Below are 27814 nucleotides of genomic sequence, written 5' to 3' on the forward strand. Positions count from 1 at the left end.
TGGATAACTTTGAAAAACTAGAGTTACCTAAGTGCATGAAAACCCATGATAATACATGATTCCCTAATGAGATGTGGTGTTAAATAAGCCGAAAATGGAAGTTTGTATTGTAAAAAAATAAAACTCTCCCAAGAACATAATGTTCACAGCCAAAAAGGCCTGAAACTCCTGCTAAAAAATACAGCTATGAAAGTTTACCCTCAGCCTCTGCAATGCTTTCACTCAAGTGTTTCTTACCCAACCAAGATAATTAGGGAACTGTACCTTTTAACCACTCCAAAAAAATAAACCGCATAAACATTTATGGGAAACCATCAACGTCCTGGATCATGAACAGAGCAAGTTAATAAATATCATTGGAAAAATGTATTATTACATTTCCAATCTTCACAGCTGCTATTGTAACACCACTAAGCTTATGCAGCTCACATGCATGCCATTACATATCATTGCCTCAAAATATGTTGCTTTAAAATCAACAAAAGAAAGACATAGGATTAGAACACTTGTTTTACCACTGCAATAAAGAATCATTTCACCAGCCAACAGACAACCAAAACACTGCAATTTAAAAACGCTGCAGTCACATATTAAATATTAGCCGTCACGACACTGGAAGAAACTGAGAAATTAAACTGCCCGCAGTGTGTGTGCGTGTGTGTTTTTTGAGCATAAAAACCATGAGCTGACCCACACACAGGTCCACTCTGTATGCCAGACAGACTGCAGTGTGTGTGTGTCAGTCGGTGTGTTCGTGTCTGTGTGTGTTTGCTGATGTCCGATGCAACAGTCGATACTATTGAAATCTACTCATTCATGTCTGGCCATGAGGCAAAGCTCAAATGTCCTTGTGAATAAGAATCACACCCATTTATCTCCTTCCCCTCTCCCCCTCTCCCACTTTGCCTCTCTCATATTATTTGTCCTTGTCTTAACATTCAGCTGTAAAACCATAATTTTGTTCCCAAATGCCTTCCAAATATCCAATCTCACGTTTCTTTCCTTTCTTTCGCCTCTCTCCGATATGAAATCTGTAACCACGTTATTCGCTTCAGCCACACAGCTGCGGCATATCGGGAGAAATATGCATCGGCAGTGAAAAATATTACAAAAATTTGATATTATACAGACACACACATCATCCCGAGGTGGATAATGGCACTCGGGCAATATTCAGCAACAAAATCAATAAGGATTGGACAAGCTTGCACGAGTGACCGTGCAAGCTTTGTGCAGCAGTCAACTAACAACGAATATATTTTGTAGAATGTGTTACTTAACATATTTCATTTGTGTGTGTGTGTGTGTGTGTGTGTGTGTGTGTGTGTGTGTGTGTTTTTTAAAGATTAAAAGGACATATTTCTTTCCCAGACTCTTTCCCTGTGACATTCATGCAATACTTCCTGGAGAAAAAGCAAGAGGATTTACTTCTCAAATAAGCCTTTGTGATTTCCGAGACAGAGTCATGGCCGGCAGACAAAAATCATTCTGGAAGTCGGCCCTGACCTGTGGCAGGGATTTCTATTCATGGCAGCACCAACGAGGCCCAGTTCAGTGGGGGCCAGCTAATTCCTAGTACAGACAAGACTAAATGGGAAAAGCACACCATTCCATTACTCATATGTTTTGCATCATGGGTAACCAAATCCAAGCATCTTTTGTTTCCCTGAAATGTCATTACATAGACTTAATTTTGTATTATTTGGCAGACTTCAGGTGCAGCAATATCGGCCTGTATTCTGGACAGAGTCAAAATCAGGATTTCAAATGTGTTGTCCTTCGAAACACAGTTTATGCTTTCAAAAATAGTCCCAAAAAGGACAATATCTAGACAGAAAGCAGCCTTCAATGATTTGATGTTGCTTAATATCTAACAAGAGAATACCCTAAGATACAACTTTGTAGAAAAACATTTGTATGTGCTGCAATTAATCTGGAAGCTTTGAGATGCCACACTGAGCTAAATGGACACTCCAAAGCTGACAATCTGCTCTTAAGCCTGACATTTGTCCTTTTCTATCAAAGCCATAATACTTAATACTTTTTCAGTTTCATAGACAAGGCACGCACTAAAATAAAAACGTACAAGCCGGACAGATGACACCAGTTTGTCTCCGCTGACCGACGGAGCTATCTGTCCTGCAGGAGTGTGACTGAGTATGACTGTGTGTGTGTGTGTGTGTGTGTGTGTGTGTGTGTGTGTGTGTGTGTGTGTGTGTGTGTGTGTGTGTGTGTGTGTGTGTGTATGTGGCACCAGCCGCCCTGCTATGACTATTTATTGCTGTGCTGTGCCGCCGTGTACAACAGCAGCCACTAATCTCGCTGGCTGGCAGGCAGACAGGCGGCTGGCTGGCCGGTGTGTACTACAGGCTAGTGCAAGCCAATTAGCTCAAGTTTAACAAGGAAAAAAAAAACGGTTGCCAGGTACACTGCTTTCCCTCAGAGATTCCACAGTAATAATCCTCTATTGTAGAGTTAATAACAATAATAAGAACAATGGGAAACATCTTTGATGCCTGCCGGGATATTAGGTGTTTAGCAGGGGGGCCAAACATCAGAGGATGCTCGACCAACAACTACATGTTTTACTCAAAAGGCTGTCATACACCGTGAATATCATACTGCTGTGCAGTCATGCAGATGTGTAAAGGTGTGTGTGTGTGTGTGTGTGTGTGTGTGTGTGTGTGTGTGTGTGTGTGTGTGTGTGTGTGTGTGTGTGTGTGTGTGTGTGTGTGTGTGTGTGTGTGTGTTTGTGTGTGCGTGCGTGCGTGCGTGCGTGTGTGTGTGTGTGTGTGTGTGTGTGTGTGTGTGTGTCTGGATGCCCAGCTGGCTGCACGAGGTAAAATGATAAGTAGGCTACACAAATACTGCCTATCTGCAATCGATGGTTGCAAATGCACCAACAGTGTCTTCTGGGGAGGTGTGAGAGGAAAGGAGGGGGGGGGGGTATTAGCTTATTTTCCAAGCAGGGAGCTTGTGATCTGGCTCACGGTGTAATTGACGATTCTAGGAGGGGAGGTGGGGGAAACCTGAGAGAGATATGATGTGGCAGCGGGGGGTAAAGGGGGATGGAAGCAGGGAGAACGAGACGCGGAGCAATATGGAGAATAGAAAGTATCTGACATCCGACACAACTCCTCTCCCCCGCCATTAGGCTAATTCTTTGACTTTCTCTGGTTGCCGATCGCGTCTCTGACTGATATTTCCCCCTGTAACGGCATTACCAGTGGCTGCCTTCTCCAATACAATCAAACCATTTAACACAGTGCTGCATCCCCTACTGTACATGGACTGATTTCCTTCCGATAGAAAACCACTGGACATGAGCTACTCCGCTTTCTTGTCATCAATAAAAGGAATAACTGGCTGTGCTTCCGTATTTCAGGAGGATTCCTATTTGCTTTTGTTTGTTAGAAATAATCATGTATTTACGAACAATTAGGGAGATATAGATTTTTGTTTTCCATTTCAATATTTTTTTCTCAAATATGACAAGAATATATGATGCTTAATATGTTTAATACTACTTTTTGTATCTAATAAAATACGTTGATTACCCACAAATTCTCATTTAAATGACTTTGAAAAGTCAAACTGTTTCAAAGAAATGTTAAATGCCTTCAAAAAGTGACAAAAATAATGAAAGCAATGCAGTGTAAATAGTAGACGTAGGGTAATGGTGTGTGAAAAATGCAAAAATTAAACTTTTGATGCAGGGCTAAAACAACAAATCAATCAGAATCGCCTGAAAACACAATGTGCGTTGTGGACAGGCTGCAATTTCTATTGAGGGAATAAAAAAATAAAAAAGCATTTGGTTGGTTTGATAAGCGAGACAGCCCTACAATATCCATCCATTAAATGATTGCATCCGGCTCCTCGCACTTAATTACGGTGATTAAAGCAGCGATAACGAGACAACAATGACAGAAAGTTTTTGGGGATGCACACCGAGCAGTACGAGCTTCCTCTCCGAGGGGAGCCGCTCCCGTGTCTGCGCGTGTTCAAACACTTGTTATTTACCGGCGACGCGTTTATTTCAATTACCGTCTGCATGTCAAATTAGCTCTGCGTATGTAGTGTTTATTAGCACAACAAAATAATAAAGCACACGCAGAGGAGGAGGAGGAGGAGGAGGGGGCGGGATGTAGAAAAAAGGGGAAGGGAGGGAGAAGTTGCTTCTGCTTTTAATAAAGAATGAGGAATTAGTGCATATTGATAGGACTTAATAGACCGAGGGGGGTCATCAAACTCGCGACTGAGCGATCCATGGTTAATTTACTATCGGTGTCATGTTATGGGAGGGGGGAGAAGAGAGGGGAGAAGTGTTTAAAGCGCACTTCATAATGACTTTATATTCTTTTTAGAAATTTAGAAAAGGCCCAAATGTTTATAAGAAATATACAGGAGGGGAAACAGGTGGAAACAGGTGAGGGGCTTTTTTGGTAAATAAAACGTGCAACAGAAATCCTCTACATTAAATCAAAACTTATTTTGATTCTCTAATAAAATCATCCTCATCTGATGAATATGATTTTGAAGCTCCTCGCTAGCCACTTAATGATTATCTACGTGGCGATAAAAGCGAGAGTTAACTGGTTTCCTGATAATTAAGCAGGTGGGAGGATTGTTGTGTGTCTCTCGGACGTGGAGCTTCTTTGGAGCCAAATTAAAATAAACTTCTCTCCCTGCGGCCATCGATCCAGCAGAAGAGGTGTGAAATGGACATTAATTTTAGTTCACTTCTCGCTGCGCAAAGGAGAGGAGCAGGAGAGATCAATGGCGGGCAATAACAGCTGACTGCTGAGAGGGGGAGAGAGAGAAGGGGGGAGGGAGTGGTGGAGGGAGGGGGTGAATCGAAATCGCTGACAAATAAATCATCTTTTGCTACTTTTACTCCAACCTCGACACTTTTTTTCCTCTTCTTTACACCTATACAGACTATTCCTTTGGGAAGGTTAGAGAAAGAGATGAGGCCTAAATGACGAAGTGAGAAAAACACAGACATGCGGAGGATTAATAAAACATAGTGGGTTGAATTTGTTTGAGAAAACAAATGTGCATTATTCCTCTTTTAGCACTTAAATGTGTCAAATCATTAAACAAGTGTGATTTATATATGTGTAATCCCAAGGCTCCGAATAAAGAATTCATAATTCCGAACAGACTGTAACCAGAAGGGAAATTTGCTAAAACCAAAAATCAAAATCAGACCTAGCCTAAAAACCTATCAAAGAAAAGCTATATCAAGCTTTCTAATCACATTTAATTATGGAGATGAAACAAGTCACGGCATGTAAATCACTAAAATAAAATAATAAATAAACTGACAAAGGGTTTCATCACTTTAGATGACAGCAAGACCAAAACACACGTTTAAATAAAGCGGAATATAAGCTTGCGTATAGGAGGGGAGCATTAGGCTTGAATTTGTCTTAATTAATAATACACAGAGTCCTATTTAAATGTTCGTTTAAATACATTTTACTATCCGTCAAATCAGTCCAATTTGTTCTTGTTAACATATAATTAAAAACAAAGCAACTAAATATTAATTTCCTTTTATAAAACCGCTTGTAAACATTACAAAAATATATGAAATAAAACTTGACCCTGCATTACATTAATCATCCAAAGTATTGATCCAATGAATGCAGAGTGATGTGTGTAATATAAAGAGGAAGGGCTGTGTATCATCGCATTTAATGGAGAAATGACATGTTTCATTTACGGATAATGAGGCTACAGGTGCTCGCCTTTCTTCATCAGCAAAATTGGTTAATAAGAAATATGCAAAACATAAACTTCCCGGTAACAAACCACCATGAATCTTCTGTATTTTATGAAATTAAAACGTCTAAATATTGTTTTCATTCCTGCCCAATGTCCCACTTTTAAAGACAATCATTGCTCGCTAATGTGCGTGTGTGAGAAATGAAAAGGCTCGGCTGGTCGTTAGAAGTGAAGGGATGGTTGATCTGACGAATCAATACAATCAATTTGAAGGCATTCATCGCAAGGGGTTTCACTGGATCTGGGATTTGGAGTTTGGGATTTTTCAGGAACTATAATTCAATCTTCACAGTGTGTTGTGTTCAATGACCCGCCTCGGGGTGCACTTTCGCTCCAAGAGAGTGTTTTTACGCGCAATTTATTGCTGGCAATGAGAGGACTTTTCAACTTGGAAATTACTACTAATAGGTCCGCTGCGTTTTTCCCACACTTGGAATTTTATTATTCCCTGGTCTGGGTGTTTTGTGTGGCAGTGCGCGTTGATCCGGACGAGACTGCTCACTTGTTTGCTTCAGTTAGGTCGTTCCCAAACAAAATAAATTGAAAATAAATTTAAAAACCGACATGGGTGTGATTAAGAAATGGTGAACACACACGTAGAGAAATAAAACAGGGAACATAAATACTGGGAAAATCTGTCTATAAAAGATCAGAAGTTGTGAGTCCAACTGCCAAAAGAAATAAAAAGAAAGTCGATTTCATCCAGCGTTTTCATTGTCTACAGCCGTAACACTGAAGAAGAACTTAAAATAAAATAAAAGAACAAAACAAAAACGAATGACAAGCCATGCCTACAATTTAAAAATAAAAAGAGGGACATTACCTAAAAATGAAAGAACAAAAAACTGTTATTATAAAGGCGTCGGAATTTCATTTTTGTATACATATTCTTTAAAATTAATAATCCAGTCTTCTCGGTAGAATTCCGAAAACGTAGCAAATGAAAATTGGACGTTGTATCCGGTGGATCGACGCAGCAGCCGCGGGTCTTGGCGGTCCGGGAAGCCGATTTTGGCTCACTGTGGTCGGCCATGAAGCTGGAAGGCCCCCGGGACTTCCACTGGCTGGGCGCTGCTTATTTAGGGGGAGCATGTAAATGATAGTGGCTCCCTAGTTAACAGGTGTTTCCCAACTGTCTGAAGACTGTGTGTGCACGTGCATGTGCATGCTACGCAGCGAGTCGCCTTTCTTTTTGAATTGAAGCCGTCTGTTTCTCTTTGAGACAAACTGGGAATAATTGGTTACGCATTTAAGGACTTGATTTCACACACGCTTATGGGCGGAGGTTTTTAAAACGTTTGCATTGTTTTTCCTTCTACTTTCCATTTTTGTTATTTTTCACAATGTTTTAGTAATTGCATTTTTAATTGTAATTACTACAGTCACAGTTAAATGAGGAAAAGTAGACCAGGGACTAAAACACAAATTCGTTTATGAAAATCATATCAGTATGCTTGTGGTCCATTGTAACGTTTTAAATCAGCCTCATGAGAGGCTTTATTAGACCCAAAATATCAGGGCCATAATGCTGTTTAAGCCTCATGTCCTTACCCTTATGAACACTTTATTGCTGCAAAGCAACAGTAACTTTCACTGAAAACCAGCGAAGGAATTATACAGGCAGCTATAATCACTACAGCCTTCACGTGAACAACTAAAACTCAACTTTTAAATCAAAAGAATCAGTGCAGGCCTGCTGACTGACGTTCATTTTTCAGGATTTAGCAGGATATTGAGAATGATTTGGTAAGTCTGCGACTTATTGCGACTAATTATTTTTGCGTTAATGTTTGAGAAAAATAAAAGGATCTAATCATTAATTCTGAAATATATAACTGTCCTTCATCATAAGTAATGTCAAGATCAACATGAAGAATTGGAGATAGTTTAAATATCGGTTGTAAAGTGAGGCCGTGCAGGACCTGTAATGTAATATCGCTTGCTAATGTATGTTAATGGTAATGGCATACACACACTATACTGAACAATTCAAGTGCGTGTCAAGAAACCACTTTCTTGTTTGGGAACGTCTAATAAACATGCACACGCGTTCACACCACTCCAGAGACATAAACTTATGTAAACGTACATGCTCAGAGACGTGAAAGTCCCAGTCCAAACGCAGACAGACCGTTCCGTGACTTTTTCTAATTATTTATTTATATATTAACCCGTGGAAACGCCACCGCGAGCAGCGACCAAAGCGCAAAATCCCGGAGAAAGTATATTGAGAGGACTCGAAATCCGCTTCCAAACCAGAAAGAAGCGGCGGGACGCGAGCAAGGTGTGGAAAAATAACTGTAAGAGCTTCAAACCAAACAACAACAAAAAGCCAGTCAGTGTTACTCACCTCGCCGTGGCAGAATCCGCTTCTTTTCCAGACGAGTCCTCGGTTTCCGGCTTCTTCTTTTTTTATCCTCACAACAAACCGAAAACTTTTTTTTTCTGCGGGGTGGGAATATCAGTAGCAGTGGCCCTTCTGGCTCTTGCGCAGCAGCACCGGAGATAACGGGAGGCGCTTTGTGGAAGCAAAAGTAGTTAACACCTCCCTGTTAGGTTACCAAAGCGCAACCAGAGAGGAGGACAGAGAGAGAGAGCGAGGGAGGGAGAGAGAGAGGCTGACTTTCCACAAACACAGTGTAAAGTGGGTATCAATAGCGCAATCGCGCGTGCAGCCCCTGAGCTGGAACACCGAGAGGGACGATCAGTGAGAGGAGAGGGGAGTGAAGCCGGGGAGGGAGGCAGGATCGCAGAGACGGTGGCAGGCAGTGGTGGCGGTGGTGTGAGCGGAGGAGGAGGGGGGAGTGGGGGTCTCACAGTGCTCAACGGCGACGTGTGTGAGGCTGGGAGCCGGGCTGCGCGAGGCTGAGCTGGGATTGTGGGGGTGGAGGGGGAGGGAGGGGTGTCCAGGGTCCAGAGCGTCTCGAGGTGCAGTGCTGCCGCGCAGCGCTCGGGTCGCTCACTGACTGACAGACAGACACACGGGAACACACAATTTCACTACCTTTCTTGTCTAAAAATACACTTCTTGGTTTTCTATTACAAATCTTTTCTTAATCTAGCTTTTAACTGACGAAACAGAGGGACACAGTCCTTTCTCGCTTTCAGACATCACTCAGTTTCCTGTCCTGCCTGAGATCAGGGGACCGGACAGTGGTTATGTGTGTAAGATAATGTCAGCTGTGACAATATCTGTACTAGGACAAAGTCAAAATACCTAACGTGTCTTTCTTTTTCTAGTCCCAACAAAAAAGAGATATAACGAGGAGAATTGATCAGACGATACATTTAGTTGTTTGTATTATTTTGTTTTGTTATCCTTGTGCATGTGTGGACAGTTTCCTAACACCCCCCACCCTCCTGCCTCTCCCCTCTTTCTGCTGGTTCGTTCCCCTGGGTGATTTCCACTGCGCTTTGTGCGCAAAGTGAATGAATTATCCCCTTCTCTCTCTCTCTCGCTCTCTCTCTCTCTCGCTCTCTCTCTCACCCGTTAGAGAGAATGCTTGCCATAAAGCCAATGAAGTCCACCTCTTAACAAAAAGAGGTGGACTAGACACTCTTATAAAGTGCGCACTACAGACTGAAGATAGTCACACAGAGGGAAGTTCACTAAACCGGCAGCTGTGTGGCAAAGTCCCATGGCGTTGATTAACCAAAACTTCAAAGATATTTTTCAATTAATGCATGATGGGAAAGGTTCACACAAAGGATACTGAGCTGTTTCATTTTGGAAAATTCTCCAAACTTCATCTTGGAAAACATTGTTTTTTGCAACTGGTTTAGTTTGTTTTTCTAAAAAATGACCCCTGGCATCTGGGGTTGGTTTTAATCAAGTTATCATTTTGAAAGGGATTTTGTCTATTTATTCAGATAAAAGTTAGCTTGCATACAACGAGTGACTTCACACACTCACATAAGTAAAAACACCTTCTATGCACCTTCTATCTCTATACAATTTTCTGACCACTATTGTAACAATAGTACAGACCTACGATTTATCCCCCAACTATTAGCACTGGAATATTTCAGATTTTATGGGGGAGTTTCTATAATAACTTTGTGCATAAGGTGTGTATATCTCTCTGTGTGTTGGCGGTCTGTGTGTAAGAATGAGGAAGAGAGAAGCCTCGTATCCCCTGTCTTCCTCTCCACTACACCCCCCTGCTGGTCACATGTGGAATTGATAAACATGACCAACAGCTTTAGACTGAAAAAACGTACTATTTTCTTCTGTGGTATCTTCCTTTCAGTGTATAACTACTTATACATTGATGCTGGTGCTGTAGCGGCACAATTATGTTTAAAATGAGCTCTTACAATAAAGCAAATATAGACAGATATAAACAAATCAGAAAATTAAAACTAAGGTCAACACTAATGGTGGGGTGCATGGGATAGAATCATTTTACTGCAATGGAGAGGATACTTTGTGGAGAAAACATTTCATTTTGTAAAACTATAGGCTAAACTGGAAATGTATACTCCTGCGATGACAGTGGGAATCACTTTCAAATAAAAATAATGTAAGTCAATTATAGATATTGTTATTTTCCTTCAGATTTCACTCGCACTATGTAGACCTTAAATGCCCCAAAATGAGGTCTCCCTCACACAGTTCATCATAGGAGATTTTGGATAGTTATCTAATGGAACTTTGATCTAGTTTAACTCTATAATACACCGTTGTTGTAGGTAACAATAGCGTGGGAAAAGTGAAGAGGCTTGAGTGTGTGTGTGGTCTCCATACACATGAGGGGCAGTAGCCGCAGTAGCAGTGCCATTAGTGGTGTGTTGTCTTGCTAATAGGCTCAGCTTGGAGTCAATGGGCTGACTGAGGAAGAGGACCATCCATGTATTAGATCCCTCTCCATTCAAAGTCTAATGCCACTCTCTTTAGTCCCTCCCTCTGATGTTTTTAAATGCTGCCTCTGTGTGTATTGACTAGGAAGCACTTTGATAGCACCTGTTGCACTGCTGGGGCATCCCAGTCTTAAAGCAAAGGCATTCCAAATGTGGATATCAGGGGGAGACGGGAAACTATGAAGTACCGTATAGGTGTGTAAGATGTATGTAATAATAGATAGTTTTATTTCCCTAAATGTTTAACTGATCAATCTCTACAACAATGGAAGTAAATGGGATTTGGTTTGTTTTTGCGACATTGAAAAAATATAATTCACAATTTTTACAGGACTATTCCAGAATAAGTGTCTTAGGAAACTCTACGCATTTCACTGTGGACTGTTTTCTATTGACAGCAAGCTCTGTGGATTATCCAGAGCAATGCTGAGGCTGATTTTTGTCCTGTGGTAAAAGACACAGCCCTCCCATTCATTTGAATGAGGCTGGTCTGAGTGCGGGGGTGTAACAACACACTAGTATTTCTACTGTCCCAATTGCCAACTTTTCAGTGTACAGCAGTATACTGGTATATACACTACTCTGCACAAAACACGTTTCAAAAGAAGAACAAATCTGGTGTTCACTTTATAACTCTATCAATCTCAACGCATCTGCTAAAAGTCGGACAGTGTTAAGCCTCTTGGGGCAAGGGCCAATATTTTCGGGGTATCAAGAAAAGAAAATTGTCAGATGGTACTAGATGCATTTTGGCCAATGCTTTCCTGCTATTGCTCACCACAAGGAATGTTAACTTGCATTCGACCAAAGCTAGCCCAGAATTGATTAGTCAATATTACTCAGACCTGCCAGAACAGCTAAACCATGTCCTGTTGCCTACATTCTCAAGAACGTTGGCATTCTTATGGAAACATGTCTTTAAATAGATTATAAAGAAATCTTTGAAAAATGTGTGTTTGAATGTATTTATTTGGTCTGATCGGTTAAAGGAATTGGCTGCCAATGTTCATGCACTGCTGAAAGTGGCCTTGCATATACTATTAGCAAATGTATCCGTTTATATAATTCTGAGAGTAAAAAAAACACATAACTCTAACTTGTACCCACCCAGTCCTCGCCTTGCATGAGTATAGCTTTGTGTGTTAGCAGACACAGGTTAAAATCAGGACTCTGTATTTTCCAGCAGATTTCTTAGCTTCCATCCAAACAGAGTCATTTCCTTGTGTTATGAAACCCCTGACATCTCCTCTGAAGTGACATAGCGATAATGAAAAGCAGCAGAGGGCCGGGGCTGCCCTCTCACAGCCTGCTTTCACCTTTGCTTGGCCGAGTTTATCCTTAAATTGAATTCCACTTTTTCAGAAATGGAGCCAGGAGGGCTGGACTGAGGCAGGAAGAGTGGAGAGGCTGTTACTAACTGTGGTTTTCTGCTTTGTTTGTGTTGCTCTTTCCCTTTGCTATCAGGCATTCTCTGGTAGAACACGGCAATCGGGTGGTAAAGTAAGGTTATTTAATGAAGCTGTGAAGCAGTTTTTTCTGTTTTTTGAGCTTGCTGGTACATACACAGACGGAGAAAAGGTTTCCTAGCAGGAGGCCCTGGTCTATTTTATGACTTGAACCTGTAATCCTTTGATATTTTAAGGCAGCTCAAACTTGACCCTCCCTACCGCCCGGTGACTAAAGTATTACCCTGTTAGGTCCTTCACACCACGTGGGACTTAATTCCTTAAACAAACCATGTTTGAGTGTGATTTACAGCTAATCCGGACAGGCGACGGTCATTTCTATCTTTCCTTTAATAATTTACGATTGGTGGAATTTATAGCACCCGGCCATGCATGCCGCCAAATCCATATGTCTGTAATATAATGAGATTTAAGCGTAGCGAGATTATAAATTATGGTGTGATTTGTTCTTTCCCTGTTTTGTCAGGGCATAGCCTTTGAGTGTGTGTGTGTAGCTTGGGGACATGGCTGGCATTTGGCTGCCACGACGCTCTAATTGCTGACGTACACACAGATAGATGGGACCTGATGGTTGGTGTCGCCACTGGAGGGAGGGAAGCAGGAGAAGTGAGGGACGAAAGGGGAGGATGAGGAGACTGAAGCGAAGTGGGATAGCTGACTGGAGGAGATAAAGATGGGGAGGTGAAAAGGAAAGTGGAGCATGGATGGATGGATAGATAGATGGAGAGACAAGTGAGGAGGACAGGTATTGTCTTGTAGCGGGAGGCGCAGCTGCCAGCAGATACACAGCCAAGCGGTTAACCACACTGAAGGAGCCGCACTTAGAGAGAGCACAACGACAGAGAGAGAGAGGGACAGAGGCTCAGCCACATTCATCTCGCTCTCAGATCTGTTGCTCCAGGGAGCTGTTGGAAAATGAAGAATTACATGGCCCTGATCAGATTACATTACAGAACAAGTGATTACATGCGTTTGACTGTTGTACAAAAGAAGGGAAAAATGAAGGGAGGGAAAGGAAACATACATGATCTGATTAATTATGTAATTATGTGGTATTTGTTCTGGCTATGATACATGGGCAACCATCTGAGGGAGGTAGAAGGGTAATTTCATCAATGTTTCACTGCTTGGCATCTAAACCTGCTGTAATATAAATGTTGATTTTGTCCCAGTCCTCACTTTCAGACCTGACTGCTGTATATTTTAAAACACTCGCTGTCATTAGTTTAGTTTGGGTAAACAAATGGTTGTGTTGGGAGGGGTAAATAATAGAGATAGAGAGATAAACCTAATTTGAAAAATAGGCTGAAATGCTCTGTAGATTCTATCTTCAGAATGTTAGTCTAAGGTTCATATAACACTTGTTTACAGTACTATAGTAGTACAGTATTGTAAATTGCATTTAAAAATAAAAGTTTAAAACTTGTATTGTAATTGGTTTGTCCCAGTCGTCAGTGAATAACTGTACCCCAAGGCACATTGTCCCCTATCTTTTAGCAAGTTCATGTACAGTTTTGATGAGTGATGAGTATTTTTATACTCACAGTGTGATTTTTAACCAGTGTTCCAGCTCTACTGCCAAACAACAGCTTTGATGATGGACAATTCTTGAAAACCGCTATGATGTTATTATAACTACGCTGCTTCTACGGCCACACCAGCATTTCTTGTTTATGGTAAATGAACTATGGTTAGAAAACAGTTAGGGTTAAGTATTCTTAAGAATAGAGAAAGATCATGGTTATGGTTGGTAAAGAGGCAAACTTTATTAGCATGTCTGTGACAGGAATGGGGTGTACTGCATACACTTGTTACATTGCCATTAAAGCCTGTTGTGAGGTCAAAAATGATGGAGATCATGCACTTTTGACACGGGAGACCGCTGATTGTTTCCCAGTACCAATAAACATCCAACATTGGTTTATTTTAACCATTGTTATAACTTTTCCCTACATTAACAAAATAGTTTTTAGTTGCCTAAAGTGAGTCGGCTCTTACCAGAGATGTCAAATCCGAAGAAGTTTATGAGAAAAGTTCTGATATTGACACATGGCAGTTCTATATATGATGTTTAAGTAGATGGAAACTTAATGTGTTCAGTTTAAGGAGTTGTGGGCCTAACACAAGACCCGAGAGAAGAATTTGTGCTTGCCTGATCTCTACGTTTGAAAAGTTACAAATTCCTCGTATTTGGGGGACTGCATCTAATATTCTAAGAATTTGGAATAAGGTCCAAATCTATTGTTACATTACAAATAACTAATGCATATCCGTGGTTGAAGGAAAAAATCTGAAAATACTGGTGCAAAAATATTGGTTGAAATATCGCGTTGGCTTCAAGACTGGGAAACATCAGAGTGCATTTCCTCCGCCGTCGCTCTGGTCGCTCCGTCATCTTCAAACATCCGCGGGGAGCGACTTGTTATTTGCTCTGAGCTGTCTGCATGGTTTGGCTTTTTGATTAGAGAGAGACAGAAAGAAAGAGAGCGGGAGGCGGAGGGAGTGCAGAGATAGTGAAGAGAGAGACAGTCTTGAGGCACATGTCAAGCAATGTCACAGATAATCACACATTGTCTTAAAATAGCTTTGAAAATGACAGTGTCGGGGGTGGGCTGTGGAGGATGATGTTGGGGTTTGGGAGAGGTGGGGGGGCGAGAAATGCATCAAAGCACATGTATCGTAATTAAAGACCAGATAAAGTTAATTTCTGACATCTCCTCGGGGGAACATTTATCAAGGGCAACATAAAAAAAATGTCTTATCTGTGAGAAAGGAGAGGAGCTGGGGGAGGTTACAAGGGTATCTGACATACATCTGCTTTGCTCTCTCAAACAGAGATAAATATAAGGGGTGGGGGTGTGCGGGGCGGTGGCGGTGGCGGTTACTACACTGACAGATAGAGAAAGAGTAATTTCCTTAGTCAGTCAGGTGAAAATGGTGAAGAGGCCTCCTTCTATCATCATCTACCCAGTAAAACCATCCTATTTCATAGTCCAAGTAATCTCCATATTACTGCCTCCCCTCACTGCTGCTCCAATGTATTCCCAATGGGTTTGACCATTGGAAATGCATCCTGTTTCTTCTAGAATCTACTCAGTGTGTGGTTGGTTGCTCACAATCAAGAAGGAAACAAAAAAAATGGTGGGTTTTGTTTGTAGCTGAGATGGGACAAAGATGTTTTTTTTAGATGTGCTAGCATTAAGTCTTATTACAGTAGCCTCCTAATGAAGAACACTTTCTCAAAATCTCCAACAGGAAACACATTATAAGAGGGGATGTTAACTGCCGAGGTCCAAGTATGTTGAAAAAAAGTATTGACCTTGTATTTTCATACGCATACGAGATGCAAGTTTTCCTGTTGACTTCAATTACGTTTTTATGTCTATTACAGTATAACGGTTTACATTGGCTTCAACATTCAAGCCTTGTGGATAACACTTTGTCCCAGGAATAATTACAGTACATACGTGTAGCAATGCCTTTCATATAGAGATCCATTTGAATATTCCAATGGATCCATCCAGAACTGTCAGCTGTCAATTGAAATAAAGAGAATAAATACAAACATGAATGCATAAACAAACAACCCAGACTTCTGTCCCTCTTTTATTTTTTGTTGGAATGATTGCTCTATCGAGTCCATAGCCAGCACAAGCTGGTAGTTAAGCTAAAAATAATGTTTATTCCTGCGGACGTTTAATGGTCCGTCAAATGGGATAACAAGGACGGCTGATTTGTGGGCCTTTCTCTGCAATTACCCAGCCTTCCCACTTCCTCCCTGTTTAAATTAAACAAGCCATTGATTTTATGCTGAATATTATTGTGCCATATTCCTCAAGAGTGCTTTTGATAGAGATATGGAGTGATTGGACTCAGACACACACTAACACAGACGGATATATAAAGACTGAAGCACAGCCAGGAGCAGATGGGAGGTTGAGTATGTGATTTGTTTAATTTTAATAGGAATTTACATTTTGTAAGACTTTAACTAATGCTTCTTCTGGTCTACCGGTTATACATACAGACTTCATAGTTAAAAACAGACTTTTGAAAACACACAACGATGAAATGATATGTAGACAAAATAATACATAATTGAATACAAACTAACTACCCTTACCAGGCTGAATAGTTTCCTTTTTGATTTTAGGTTCTTCAGGGGAGTTTGACTGTGATCATAAGGGCTAAAAGTGGACCCTCACTTACTGTATCACATATACAGCTAGCATATTGGCCGAGTAGATATTAGAATTAGATTTGAAACCAAATTAACAAAAGAAAAAATATTAATTCAGATACCTTGGATTGATATGCCTCAATATTACACTGTGGGGAAAGAAAGCCAAGTTCTACAAAGATTCTTTGAGGTCAGCTCATAACACTCTGAACTGTAGCGTTATTTTGCTCCAAGGTCTTCCAAAGCATTATTACATTTAGATTTTTTATTTTTTTTAAAGGGATGCACCATGCTTTAGTTCTAATGACCCTCTTTGACTATCATGCTTTACATAAATGTTGGATGTTTCACAAAAGCTCTGTTCTTGCATTTCTAGGCAAGACAGACATTTAGAAAATCGATGTGTATCTGTAATACCTGTCAGAAGTGAAGAGTAACACAACTATTGCCTTGCATACTGTAGGTGAATGCAAACAGTGGCAGCTAGTACGTTATGATTTCTCTTCCACTGTATTAGTCATGCTCCTGCAGGCGATTACGTTTCATTGTTAGCGTTTGAAGGAAAAATGTGAACACCTTTGACAGGTTCATCACGGAGGCCTTCTCGACTTGGCGGCCTGACAGTCAGCAACTCTATTAGCCATGTGTTTTCATCCAAAGCACAAAGCTGTGTAACCGGGGTTTCTGAGCACATGCACGCGAGCAGACGGCGCAGTCGCTAAGGAGTGAAGATTACACCGAGAAGTCAAGTGACAAATTCAAGTGGCCAGAAGAAATATCAATTCATTTAGGACCAGTGAGCAGCAAGCCAGCTGTCAGAGAGAGACAGAGAGAGAGATCAAAAGGGCTTACCCCCGATATGACAGATGCATTAGAGACGAGAGCACAACAGTTAATTTTGTGTGTCTGAGTGTGGGTGTGTGGGTGTGTTTATTCTGAAGCCTCTCCGGTAAGTCTTTGTGGAAGACACTGCAAAGCAGTCAAGTGCTGAGACCTGTCCATTGTGTTAATAACAAAGACAGATAAATGGAGAGCTCAATATGGACTGTGTGTTTCCTAAAGTGCAATGACAATAGCCAGCCAGTGAGTGTTGTTGTTGTTTTGCACATATTCCTTATACTCAGTGATACGCAGATATTTTTAGTGAAGCCATGAAGGATGATGATCAAACTGAAACAACAGCAAAGGTCGTGGGGTTGCCTTAGCCATGATCTTACTGAAATTAGCACTGCATCACAACAACAAAATAAAATAAAGGGTTACAGTTTCATGACTGTAATAAAGAGTATTGAATGTGGTGAGTGGTTTCCAATGGATACGAATACACAGCTACTTGCTTCCTATTGTTTTGTACCCACGTCATATCACAGTAGGGCTGGGCAGTACATCGATTTTATCGCTTAACTCGAGTGTGTAGTTTACGTCGATTTGTTTGAATGAAAACCGGTTTTCTCTTCAACATCTGCCGACGCTCCCCTCTGGCTCCCGTAGTTCCTATTAGGCTCAGCCTTCCCCCTGCATGGTGCGCGCGTTTGCCACAGAGATACACTAAACAACATAGCAGCGAGTATGGAAGAACTCGTTCCCAAGAAAGGCACAGTGTCATCCGTAATTTGGAATTGGTTTGCGTTTACGGTGGCAGACTTAAATCAGACAACACCCCGCTGCGAAGTGCAGGGTTTCCCACACATAGACTTTACTTAGGCGGGCCGCCCAGGTATATTAATGGCCGCCAAATTAGATTTCGGGACCCAAAATGTTTTTTGTGTTGTTTTTTTTTATCCGTCCGCGAACACGACGCCATCTCGATCGATTAACTAGTGGATAATGATCTCTTCGCTCTATGCCTCCTGTACCTGTACGCTCTGCTATCGTGTGAAGGGTCTGCTAACAAGCGACAAAACAGAAAGACGTGGTAAGAGCCTGTAAAGCTGCTGGTCCTTTGTGTTGAACGGCGAGCATGTGGGTAATGAAGGTAGTCGGGGTGCAAACAACTGGGAGGGGGGGAGAGCACAGATCCAGACCATGCTGAAATGTCCCATCTTGCATCTGTCCAGGAGGAGCTGAAGGACATTCCATCATGGTGCAAATTTGCAGAGCAGAGGGAAACCATACCACTGAGTTACATTGTTTGCATTACACCCTATTTTCAGTCCTGCTGCTCCATTAACATGCACTATATGCAAGTAAATCCATACTTTATTGATCTTCATCCATGTTTATAGCATTCATCTTCAATAGGAATGAAGACATAGTCTAATCCATGTTTTATGGTAACCATATTGTCATTGTAGTAAACACGCTTGTCCGTAATGGCTGCGTGATGGGTGTAATAGTAAAATCAGAGCCACATTGGCCTATAATGGGAACACTGCTGTTGCTTATGGCTAAATCAATATTCATGTATATATTAAGCCAATATTTTTTCGAGAGGCAATTACCACTGCAGTGAAATGGTGTCATTGTGTGTGAAACAAAATGACTTGGAAGTGTGGAACATTTTGATTAAGGCCTTTTCAAGGTGATCTCTGGACATTTTTATGTGTCACTTCTTCCCCCCACCCCCCTCGTTTCTTTGATGAGAGAAAGCGAGTGTACAGATGTTGAAGTCTGACATGTCCTTGTGGAGGGATTTCAACCATGATGCTAATAACAATAATTAGCTCCTAAGTGTTTGTGGAGGGGGGGGTAGAGACATGAATATTATCACATTGTGCTCGCGTGTGCATGTGTGTGTGTGATCGAGGACAAATGGCTTCCCCTTGTCTTTTTAAAAAGAACAAATTAGCTGTAATTGCTTGTTTCAGGGGTCTGGGGATGAAGGCAGCTTTTTGCTACTTCATTATGCTCGTTTTAACTCGCCAAGATCACACGCGCACACACACACAGCCATTGAATCTATTAACAACATAATATTGTGACTATTTATGAGCAACAAAGCAATTAAATTGAGTACATTTACTTCCTAATGAAAATTGCTGAGTTACAGAGGATAAAAAGTCTAATAGCACTGAATGCAACTCTTTTTGAGTAAAAATCCTATTAGAATAATTTGAGGTGAAAATGTTGAACTAGCACGGGCAAAGAATCGTACCGTTTAATTGAAATACATTGGGATTAATGCATTTCATCTTTTACTCAGAGTGAATACATAGGAACTAAATCCATACACCACTTAAAGCAATCAACGGCAAGACATTTTCTGATGTGCAAAGACAGACTCTCCCATCAGCTTTGATTAGTGTTACAGTCCGTCTTTCTCGGCCGTTAGATATTTGAGAAATTATTATTAATAACAAAATAATTTCCACAGATTAACCCCATTCCAGCTCTATTCCTGATCTCCCGGCCTTTAGGAAATTGATCCGGGGAAAGATTGATGGCTCTTCCGCTGTTTTAAAGCGTTTGTCCTTGCTGGTCTGTTTTGTTCTATTCCTCTGCAGTTCCATTTCAAAATGTCTGTTTAATGATGCAGATGTAACTCTGAATGTGACATTGAAACAAACTTAAATTATATATAGGATTGTTAAAGAGATTTCTCACACTAAATTCACCAACTTTATGCGGCTTGTTTAATGGATTTTGATCCGGTATGGATTGTAAAGTAAGATGTGAAAGTGGCAATGGTAAGAACATAGTGGCACTTATACCACAGAGCTTTTTCTAGTTTTACTTACATTTACATCATTGATATACAGTTTTTGGTACTGATTTCACCCAAATCATATGTATTACTGATAAATGTAAATCAAATGCATCCAAAACCATTTGTCATTCAGCTCCTCTACATCTGTCATGTCCTGTCTTTGACCTCTGTCCTCCACATCGACAAAGGAAAAGATAAATATTATGAGAAGACCCCCGAAAAACTTCAGATCTGGGATTTTAAACATGATGCCTCTATAGGGTGAAAATGATACCATCTCACATATTAATACATTAAGTGTTCAAAGTTGACGGTGGGGGTCCCGGGTTACACAGCCATTATGAGAAGTGTATTGAGCTAAAGCATGAGGAGAACCTTGGAAAGCAGGTTCCCTCATTATGAACAGGAGAAGAAACCTGATGTTACGAGAAGGTAACAAAAGATGTCATTGTAGAGTGTGAGGGGTGACAGAAAAGAAAAAAGGTGTGTAATGTACTGTAAATGTAATTGTCTTGAAGCATGTATTTAAATGTTTTTTTTAAGTGTATATATGGCTAAATAAGTTGGTCAATGGTTATTGAGTCAATGGCCAAATGATGAAAGCCCTTGGAAACATACACTGCCCGGCCAAAAAAAAAGGTCACAAGCCTGTGGGGACAGTGCTATGATCTGGGGTAGCTGCAGTTGGCCAGGCAGTGTATTTTGGAAGTGATATATGAAAAAACCCTTTAAATTAACTCTTATAATCAATTGGTCCGCAATAGAGAACAAATCAGAAATCATGGGGTTAGCAAATTTCAGTTTTAATAGCATAATACACTGCCTGGCCAAAAAAAGATCACACTCTAATATTCGTTGGAACGCTCTTAGCTTTGATTACGGCACACATTCGCTGTGGCATCGTTTCCACAAGCTTCTGCAATGTCACAACATTTATTTCTGTCTTGCATTAATTTTTCGCCAAGATCGTATTGATGACCGGAGATTCGGACCACTGCGCAAAGTCTTCTCCAGCAAATCCCAAAGATTCTCAATCGGGTTCAGGTCTGGACTCGGTGGGGGCCAATCCATGTGTGAAAATGATGTCTCATGCTCCCTGAACCACTCTTTCACAATTTGAGCCCGATGGATTCTGGCATTGTCATTTTGGAACATGCCCGTGCCATCAGGGAAGAAAAAATCCATTGATGGAATAACCTGGTCGTTCAGTATTCAGGTAGTCAGCTGACCTCATTCTTTGGGCATGTTGCTGAACCTAGACCAGACCAACTGCAGCAACCCCAGATCATAGCACTGTTGTTCATGTCTTTAGTGCTTTTCTAACATGCTCACTGTTCTATTAATACAAGTAATAAAAATAACCGACAGTAAACCATAAACAAACTACACTAAAGGAAAGTAAACACAAAAACACTAAATTTAGAAACAAAATATCTGCCGGTTCTTTCAATTCTTTGGGGAACTTGGCACCAGCACTATTGCCCTCTGTGATATGAAGAAATAGTTAGTGCTTGACATATGGGGTATACCATGTTGGGTATCTAAGTCTTTAAAGAGCCTCATCTTTAAGGTCCTAGGGGTCAACTGGACCCTTTAAAAAAACATCAGCCCCAGTGGCCCATGGGATATAGAGTTCCTGATGGGTTCCTACCTTGTAGCCAAGGAATTGTAAATGTTGACTGAGAGGATATCAGTTAGTCACCACAGTGACTGCAGGGTCACTACGGAGGATTCCCATTTCCTTTAAGGGCCTGTATGAGCTCTGCACAAACATGAACAGATGGACGGGTGAATGGGTGAGTGGGGAGAGAGCGAGTTAAAGAGCAGGAGAGAGAGCATCCTTTTTTTATTGTTCATGCATTTTTAAACAGCAGACCAGTGGGGTCAAATGAGTAAACAGAACTTAACCTGAGGGCAAGAAGAACGAATGAAGGAGTGCTAGAAAGACGGACACAATGGATATATCAGTTGGTGGGGATTGATAGAGGAAATGCAAAAGCTGTTTGTGGAGAGCAGAAATGGTGACTATTTTTGAAATAATTTAGGGATCTACTTTTTTCAGTTGCAGCCTGCATGATAATTTGGATAAACATCTTAGGTAGAGAAACCAAATGTGAGGATAATGACACTACTGTTTTGCTTCACCTTATTCATTATCATTTTTTAATTCTCTCCTTGTTGAATCTTTATAGCTTTAAATTTACTGCATTAAAGACCCTGTGTATTTAAAGGATGGTGGGGTCAAACTCAGCCCTGCAGGTGTCTTGACCTCTGACCCTTGACCTTCACATACAAACACACACATACACATGCACACCTACACACAGCCTGAGGCATATGACTGACTGATGCCGTTGAGATTAGCTGACCCGGTCCACAGGGAGCAGAACACAACAGCCATGTGTGTTTGAGTGTGTGTGGGACACATCAAGAGAGAAAGGAGAGAGTGTGTGGAGGAGAAAGAAGGTCCGCATTGATTCGACAAACAGAAGCTAAAGACAAGAAGACTGTGTTGACCTTTGGCCTTCTGTGTGTGTGTGTGTGTGTGTGTGTGTGTGTGTGTGTGTGTGTGTGTGTGTGTGTGTGTGTGTGTGTGTGTGTGTGTGTGTGTGTGTGTGTGTGTGTGTGTCTTGTAGTCGGAGCAGAACTACCCGAATGTTCGCTCATAGAGCATGCGCAGTTTCCCCTTAAGCCCCGCCCCTGATCTCCCGCTCTCAGCTCAGCAGAATGAATGGAGTGAGAAAATAAATCTGGATTCGGCTTTTGGTGTATTTTACAACTTTTAAGATCTAACAGTTTAATACGGAAGTGATACAGAAGTTGTAGTACCGTCGTTTGACCACAACAAATATTTTCCTCAGAGTCCAGAGGACTTTCTGTGGGCTTGGTCAGAACCAGGGGCATCGAGACTTCCTGTAGACAACAGCGTAATGGACCAACAACTTACTCAGTTGTGCGATTTGGAGGACTTGTGTTAAAGACCTTTTTTAAACACATTTGATGTATATATTTTACATGGAAATTAACATGAATGGTGTTCTGTGATTGATTCAGATTTAGTTTTTTGCTGTAATTGTGACGCACCACTGCATATTTCTCAGTTCATTGCAAATAAAACAGAAAGAAAAGAGAAAATGTTGCTTTTAACTCATTTAAAATGTCCTTTAGGTGAAGAGGCTATAGGTCACGTCCCAGTTACATTTACAGTATTTATGAAACTGTATATATTTAGGTGTGGAAAGAAAAGTGAAAGTGACATTAACTTCTATAAATACTTTGCAGAATATACATTATATCCTGAATTAAAACAGAGGAGCATTTCTTTAATTAGAAATACCAGGTGGCCCATGTGGCCACCTCAGCCCCTCACCCTCATCCCCGTTGCCATGGTGTTGAAGTGTGATTAGAACTCCCGCTAACCAACATGGCCGACGATATTGACTTCCTGTCCGATTCATGCAAACAGGATGTGACAGATTTAATTTGTTTGTCAGCCCACCTTAATTTGAACAGAAGGCTGGAAGCAGGAGAGAGGAAAAGACGGAGGGAGGAGAGGAGTGAGGGAATGAAAGTGAGAGGCTCACACACTCATTCACTTTCTGATTGGCTCACTCAGAGTTAAAATGAGCCGTGTTTTTGTCGGTCTGCATGCTTTTTGAACGTGTATTTACTTTATTTTAAGTGCATGCTTCCATAAAAGTCAACCAATATTACCATGAAGACACAAAAAGAGTCAAATTATATTTCACGTTGGTTTGAGTTGATTGCTATATTTATTTGAATTATGCGATGATTGACAATTGTTTTTCCTATGCTGATTTTAAGGCAATTTTAACTAACGTTCTGTCAAATCCAAAGTGTTATATATAATAATCTCTAGAATAATTTAGTGATGCTTCGGTTGTCTGGGCATGTCCGCCCACTGAGGTTATCAGCATCCTTCGATCCTTAATTACAAACAAGTCGCTGTCTCTTTTCAATGGATGGGACAAACCGCACATCGGTACTTAGTACGTTATTATTAAGGTTAAAATCATTTACTAAATCTGTTTATTCACAGATAGAGTTCAAATACAGTCAAGTTTGAATAACAACTATCATCGTTTTTAGAAATTGAAAGAAGTCTTTAAAGTAAATACATAAAAATATGTTTTTTTTATTTTTCATAATAAATATCCCCTAAACTCCTACCAGAAACCAAGATTGGACAATATTGGACAAACCCTTCAGCAATGGACACACAGACGAATGGAGATAACATCAAAGAATAGAGAAATATATAAACAGAAGGGAGACGGCGAGGGTAGACGGCGCAGTAGATTAAGCAGGAGTGACTTGACGGTGACATGATGGTGTTGGTAACAGAGTGTGAGGGAGAGGAGCACGGGAAGAGGAACGGAGGAAGGTGGAGCATGAAGCAGATGGACGGTCTCAAGTCGTGTGTGTCTGAGAGACAATCCTGATGGTGTTGGAGAGCGGGAGTGTGACGGTGAATACAGAGGGCGGCATTATTGTTTAAATCATTGATCGCTTCCCTTTCTCTCCCTCTCTCCTGTCTATACATCTATCTTGCTTTACCACTTTTCAATCTCGCCGTCTTTCTTCTTGACCTCAGATAGTTTTGTGACAGTCACACAATCTTTTCGTCTTTGTCCCCACCCCTCCATTTGTGTTTCTGAGGGTGTTTTATTCTTACTGTAGTTTGTCTGGTTTGTATTATTCATAAAAACCAGGCCAGGTGTTTAAGATAAGCATAGCTTGTACTTTTTGGTTACTATAGGCAGTATTACCAACAGCCAATTTACTTCTCTTTTTTTGTTGTTGACATATGTCATTAAGTGTATTTCAATCCATCTGTATTTATGCAAATACTCAAGTGAAACTTAAAAAAAAACCTGTGTGAAAAAGCTTGAATATAGAAAAAGTCAAAATATAGATATTTTTTAATTGAGTTTCAACAATTAAAGCCAATTGGAAAAATACTCACCAAATGAATCGTGACATATTTGAAGGATGTCACTTTAATGTGAACTGAAGATAAAAAGCGAGAGAGAGACAAAAAACAACAGCAGCCAAACAAACATCAGATCACGTTACATCCCTTTGATTTGTTTAATGGATCATCTGTATGTCTTCTTCTGTAATGGTTTAATGGCACATGACAAGAGGTGTAGTGCACCAATTGTGTCTGTGTGAACCAACTTTTAATATTCAAATTGGAATGGATGGAAATCGCTTTTTCTTGCAAAAGAAATCTACAAATTTGTTTCAAATGTGCCTTTGAGTTGGATGGGAATATTTTTCACTTGATCACACAAAAGGCACCATTGGGACCTATTTCCATCGACATATCTGCAGTTAAATGTATAATTAAATATTTAAATACAACGGTTTTCATCCTGTTTGGGAGATTGAATGTAGGTTATGCTTGTTATATTATCAGCTGTGTGATATTGATTATAGCTATGATGTGTCAGCTGTAGATCAGCTCTCATGCCAAAATCATTACCCATATTTCTATGGCCTAATACATACATTACATTATAAAAGATAACTAATTGGTTTACATATATTTTTTTGCTTAATTTTGTCATGTTTATTGCCTTCTGTCAGCTGTGATTTTTCTTTAACAATGTTGACTGATAGCGATGGTGACTGGTAAATGGCCCCTAGTCAGTATTGATCTAATATAAGAAAGGAAGCCAGCACAGCACATGGTTGCAACCTCTGAAACCAAACCATTGATTGCATAGAGCTAAAAAAATCTATGATAATGAGAATCATACCGAGCACCTGCTTCTGACCCGGGCCCTCATTAATAGCTCAATTACATCCTTCACCTTTTACAGTATGACACACAGTGACTTTTCTTAATTTTGAGAGAACAATTTAAGGGTCTTTTCTTGATCTTGGTCAATTTAACCTCCAAACTAGAATTTGACTCATTTGATGGTCTTGCTTTAAACGGGCCCTTTAAGGCACATTTTTTGGTTCATATATGTATTTTGTGCCCCTCCTATGACATGTTTACATGCTTGAATTTTTTTAAAAGGGTTTTATTTTTCTCATACTGCCTGTACTACCATCTCTTTTCACCCTTAGTCTGAAACCAGCACCCAGTCTGCTCTGATAGGTTAGCTGGTCGGCACTGTTGTGATTGGTCAACGGCTTAGAGTGTTTAGTTTGGGATTTTAGCCTTTGCAGACCATTTGCATGCAAACAAACCTGTATAACACATTACATGAAAGGGAAAACACAAAAAGAATCACAGGGCCACTTAAAAACGGTCTCCATCAACTATAAATGTGCATTGTCCTGGTTTACAGACCTCAGCACATCTGTAGCCAGTTGTAGAACATCTCGCCCTGACATTATTTTGGTCTCCGGTTGGAAAGTCACCTTCCACCGACGCACTGCCACAAGGCTGCGGTTCTGGTTTGTTACCACGGAGACGAGCGTGCTCAGCGATGTTTGGCAGCGACGCTTGTCTTGGCAGGGAAACGGCCAACGCTGAGGTCGAGTGACAGCCAGACGCACTCTCTCTCTCTCCTCAAGGCTCAGCGGGCAGGGCGGGTGGGGGGTGGCTCTGTGTGTGTGACAGTGTTAAGCAGGCGAGGGTGACAGTGACGTGACACTGGTGAAATAATTATGAGTCCAAAACAGGGCTGACAGGGAGCAGCCCGTGCCCTTCAACTATCTGTCAACTGTCATTAACATAGAGCCCTGATACACCGCCTGAGGAGATGGGGGGCGGGGGGGACAGAGTGAAATGGGAAGAGAAAAGGAGAGACGACTGAAACTGCAAAGCCAAAATGAGCCATCTTCAAAAGTCTTTTAATCTAGATCTGAGTGTAGATAAGATAAGTTAACAGGAATCAGATCATGCGCCCAGTCACACGGTTAATAGGTTGGGAATGACGTGCAGATTTGAGCTGGAAGAGGAATTATTATAAGGAGAGATTGATGGGATGAGATTGGGGAAAAGAGAAAGGCAGAGGTTTGGGGACTGGGAAAGATAAAAAAATAAATAATATGATGGACAACAAATTGTTATGCTAAAACAGCCACATTTGATTCAGTCTAGAACTTGGATTAATGTTATTAATGATGTATATTCGTTTGTATAAAACAGGAAACGAATGATATGTATCTCTGAGGAATTGCCTTTATAATCTTATGTTTGGCTTAATGATTGTTGAAGAGTTTTTTGTGCTTAGGTGGCTATATGTGTATAATTGTGTTTGACTGTATGTTCGTGGAACAGCCAATGCTTATGCTAATGGGGATTCTAATCAAGACAAAAAGAAAGATAAACTCATGAAACCAAAATGAAGGAGATTAAGAGATTTGATCGTGCCCACAGGTTCCTATTTTTCTATTTCCTCATACAACAGCAGCAGATTTAGTTTGAAGATTATTAGACACTACATGTTGAAATCTATGTAGTGTGGCCTCAGGCCTTGAAAAAAATGGCCTCTAAAGTCATCATTTCACTAGTGTGTGGATTCCTCTCTCTGTAACACATACCAAAGGTCAGGATGAGGACACTTTATGTGTGAAGAAGTGTGTGAGGAAAACCTTCATTTCCTCTTGATGCTCTATATTATCCGATGTAAATATCAAAAGCATGATACAAATGTGGCACCACAAAAGTTGATCACTGAAATTTCTGTAGTAAAACAAAAGGGAGGAAGCAGCTCACACAGTGCCACAATTATGGTTTGTTTGTTCACAAAGCCTTAGAAAAACCAGCAGGACAAAAGGTAAGGATTAAGGAACCATGGAGGCTAACCGGCTAACTTGGGTGCCATAAACGCCTGTATCCGATTAGGGCCTTTAAAACTATGTAGCATGATTTATCACATTCAC

At 40.7% G+C, this 27814-nt stretch overlaps 2 protein-coding genes across 5 annotated transcripts in view; both read right to left on the bottom strand.

The window, feature by feature from the left end:
- Nucleotides 1-8356, bottom strand: part of rnf220a (ring finger protein 220a) — a 164072-nt gene extending 155716 nt beyond the window's left edge. For all 4 annotated transcript variants that reach the window (XM_063885569.1, XM_063885567.1, XM_063885568.1 and 1 more), the window contains exon 1: nt 8144-8356. The gene's annotated coding sequence lies outside the window, so the exon portion shown is untranslated. The remainder of the gene's footprint in view (nt 1-8143) is intronic.
- The window catches only part of LOC134866006 (uncharacterized), a 63036-nt gene that overhangs the window by 4562 nt on the left and 30660 nt on the right, over nt 1-27814 (bottom strand). The window contains exon 7 of the mRNA XM_063885889.1: nt 8611-8759. Coding sequence (XP_063741959.1) covers nt 8611-8759 — 149 coding nt within the window. The remainder of the gene's footprint in view (nt 1-8610; nt 8760-27814) is intronic.

This window comes from Eleginops maclovinus, chromosome 6, assembly GCF_036324505.1.
Source record: "Eleginops maclovinus isolate JMC-PN-2008 ecotype Puerto Natales chromosome 6, JC_Emac_rtc_rv5, whole genome shotgun sequence".
In the NCBI taxonomy this organism is placed as follows: domain Eukaryota; kingdom Metazoa; phylum Chordata; class Actinopteri; order Perciformes; family Eleginopidae; genus Eleginops; species Eleginops maclovinus.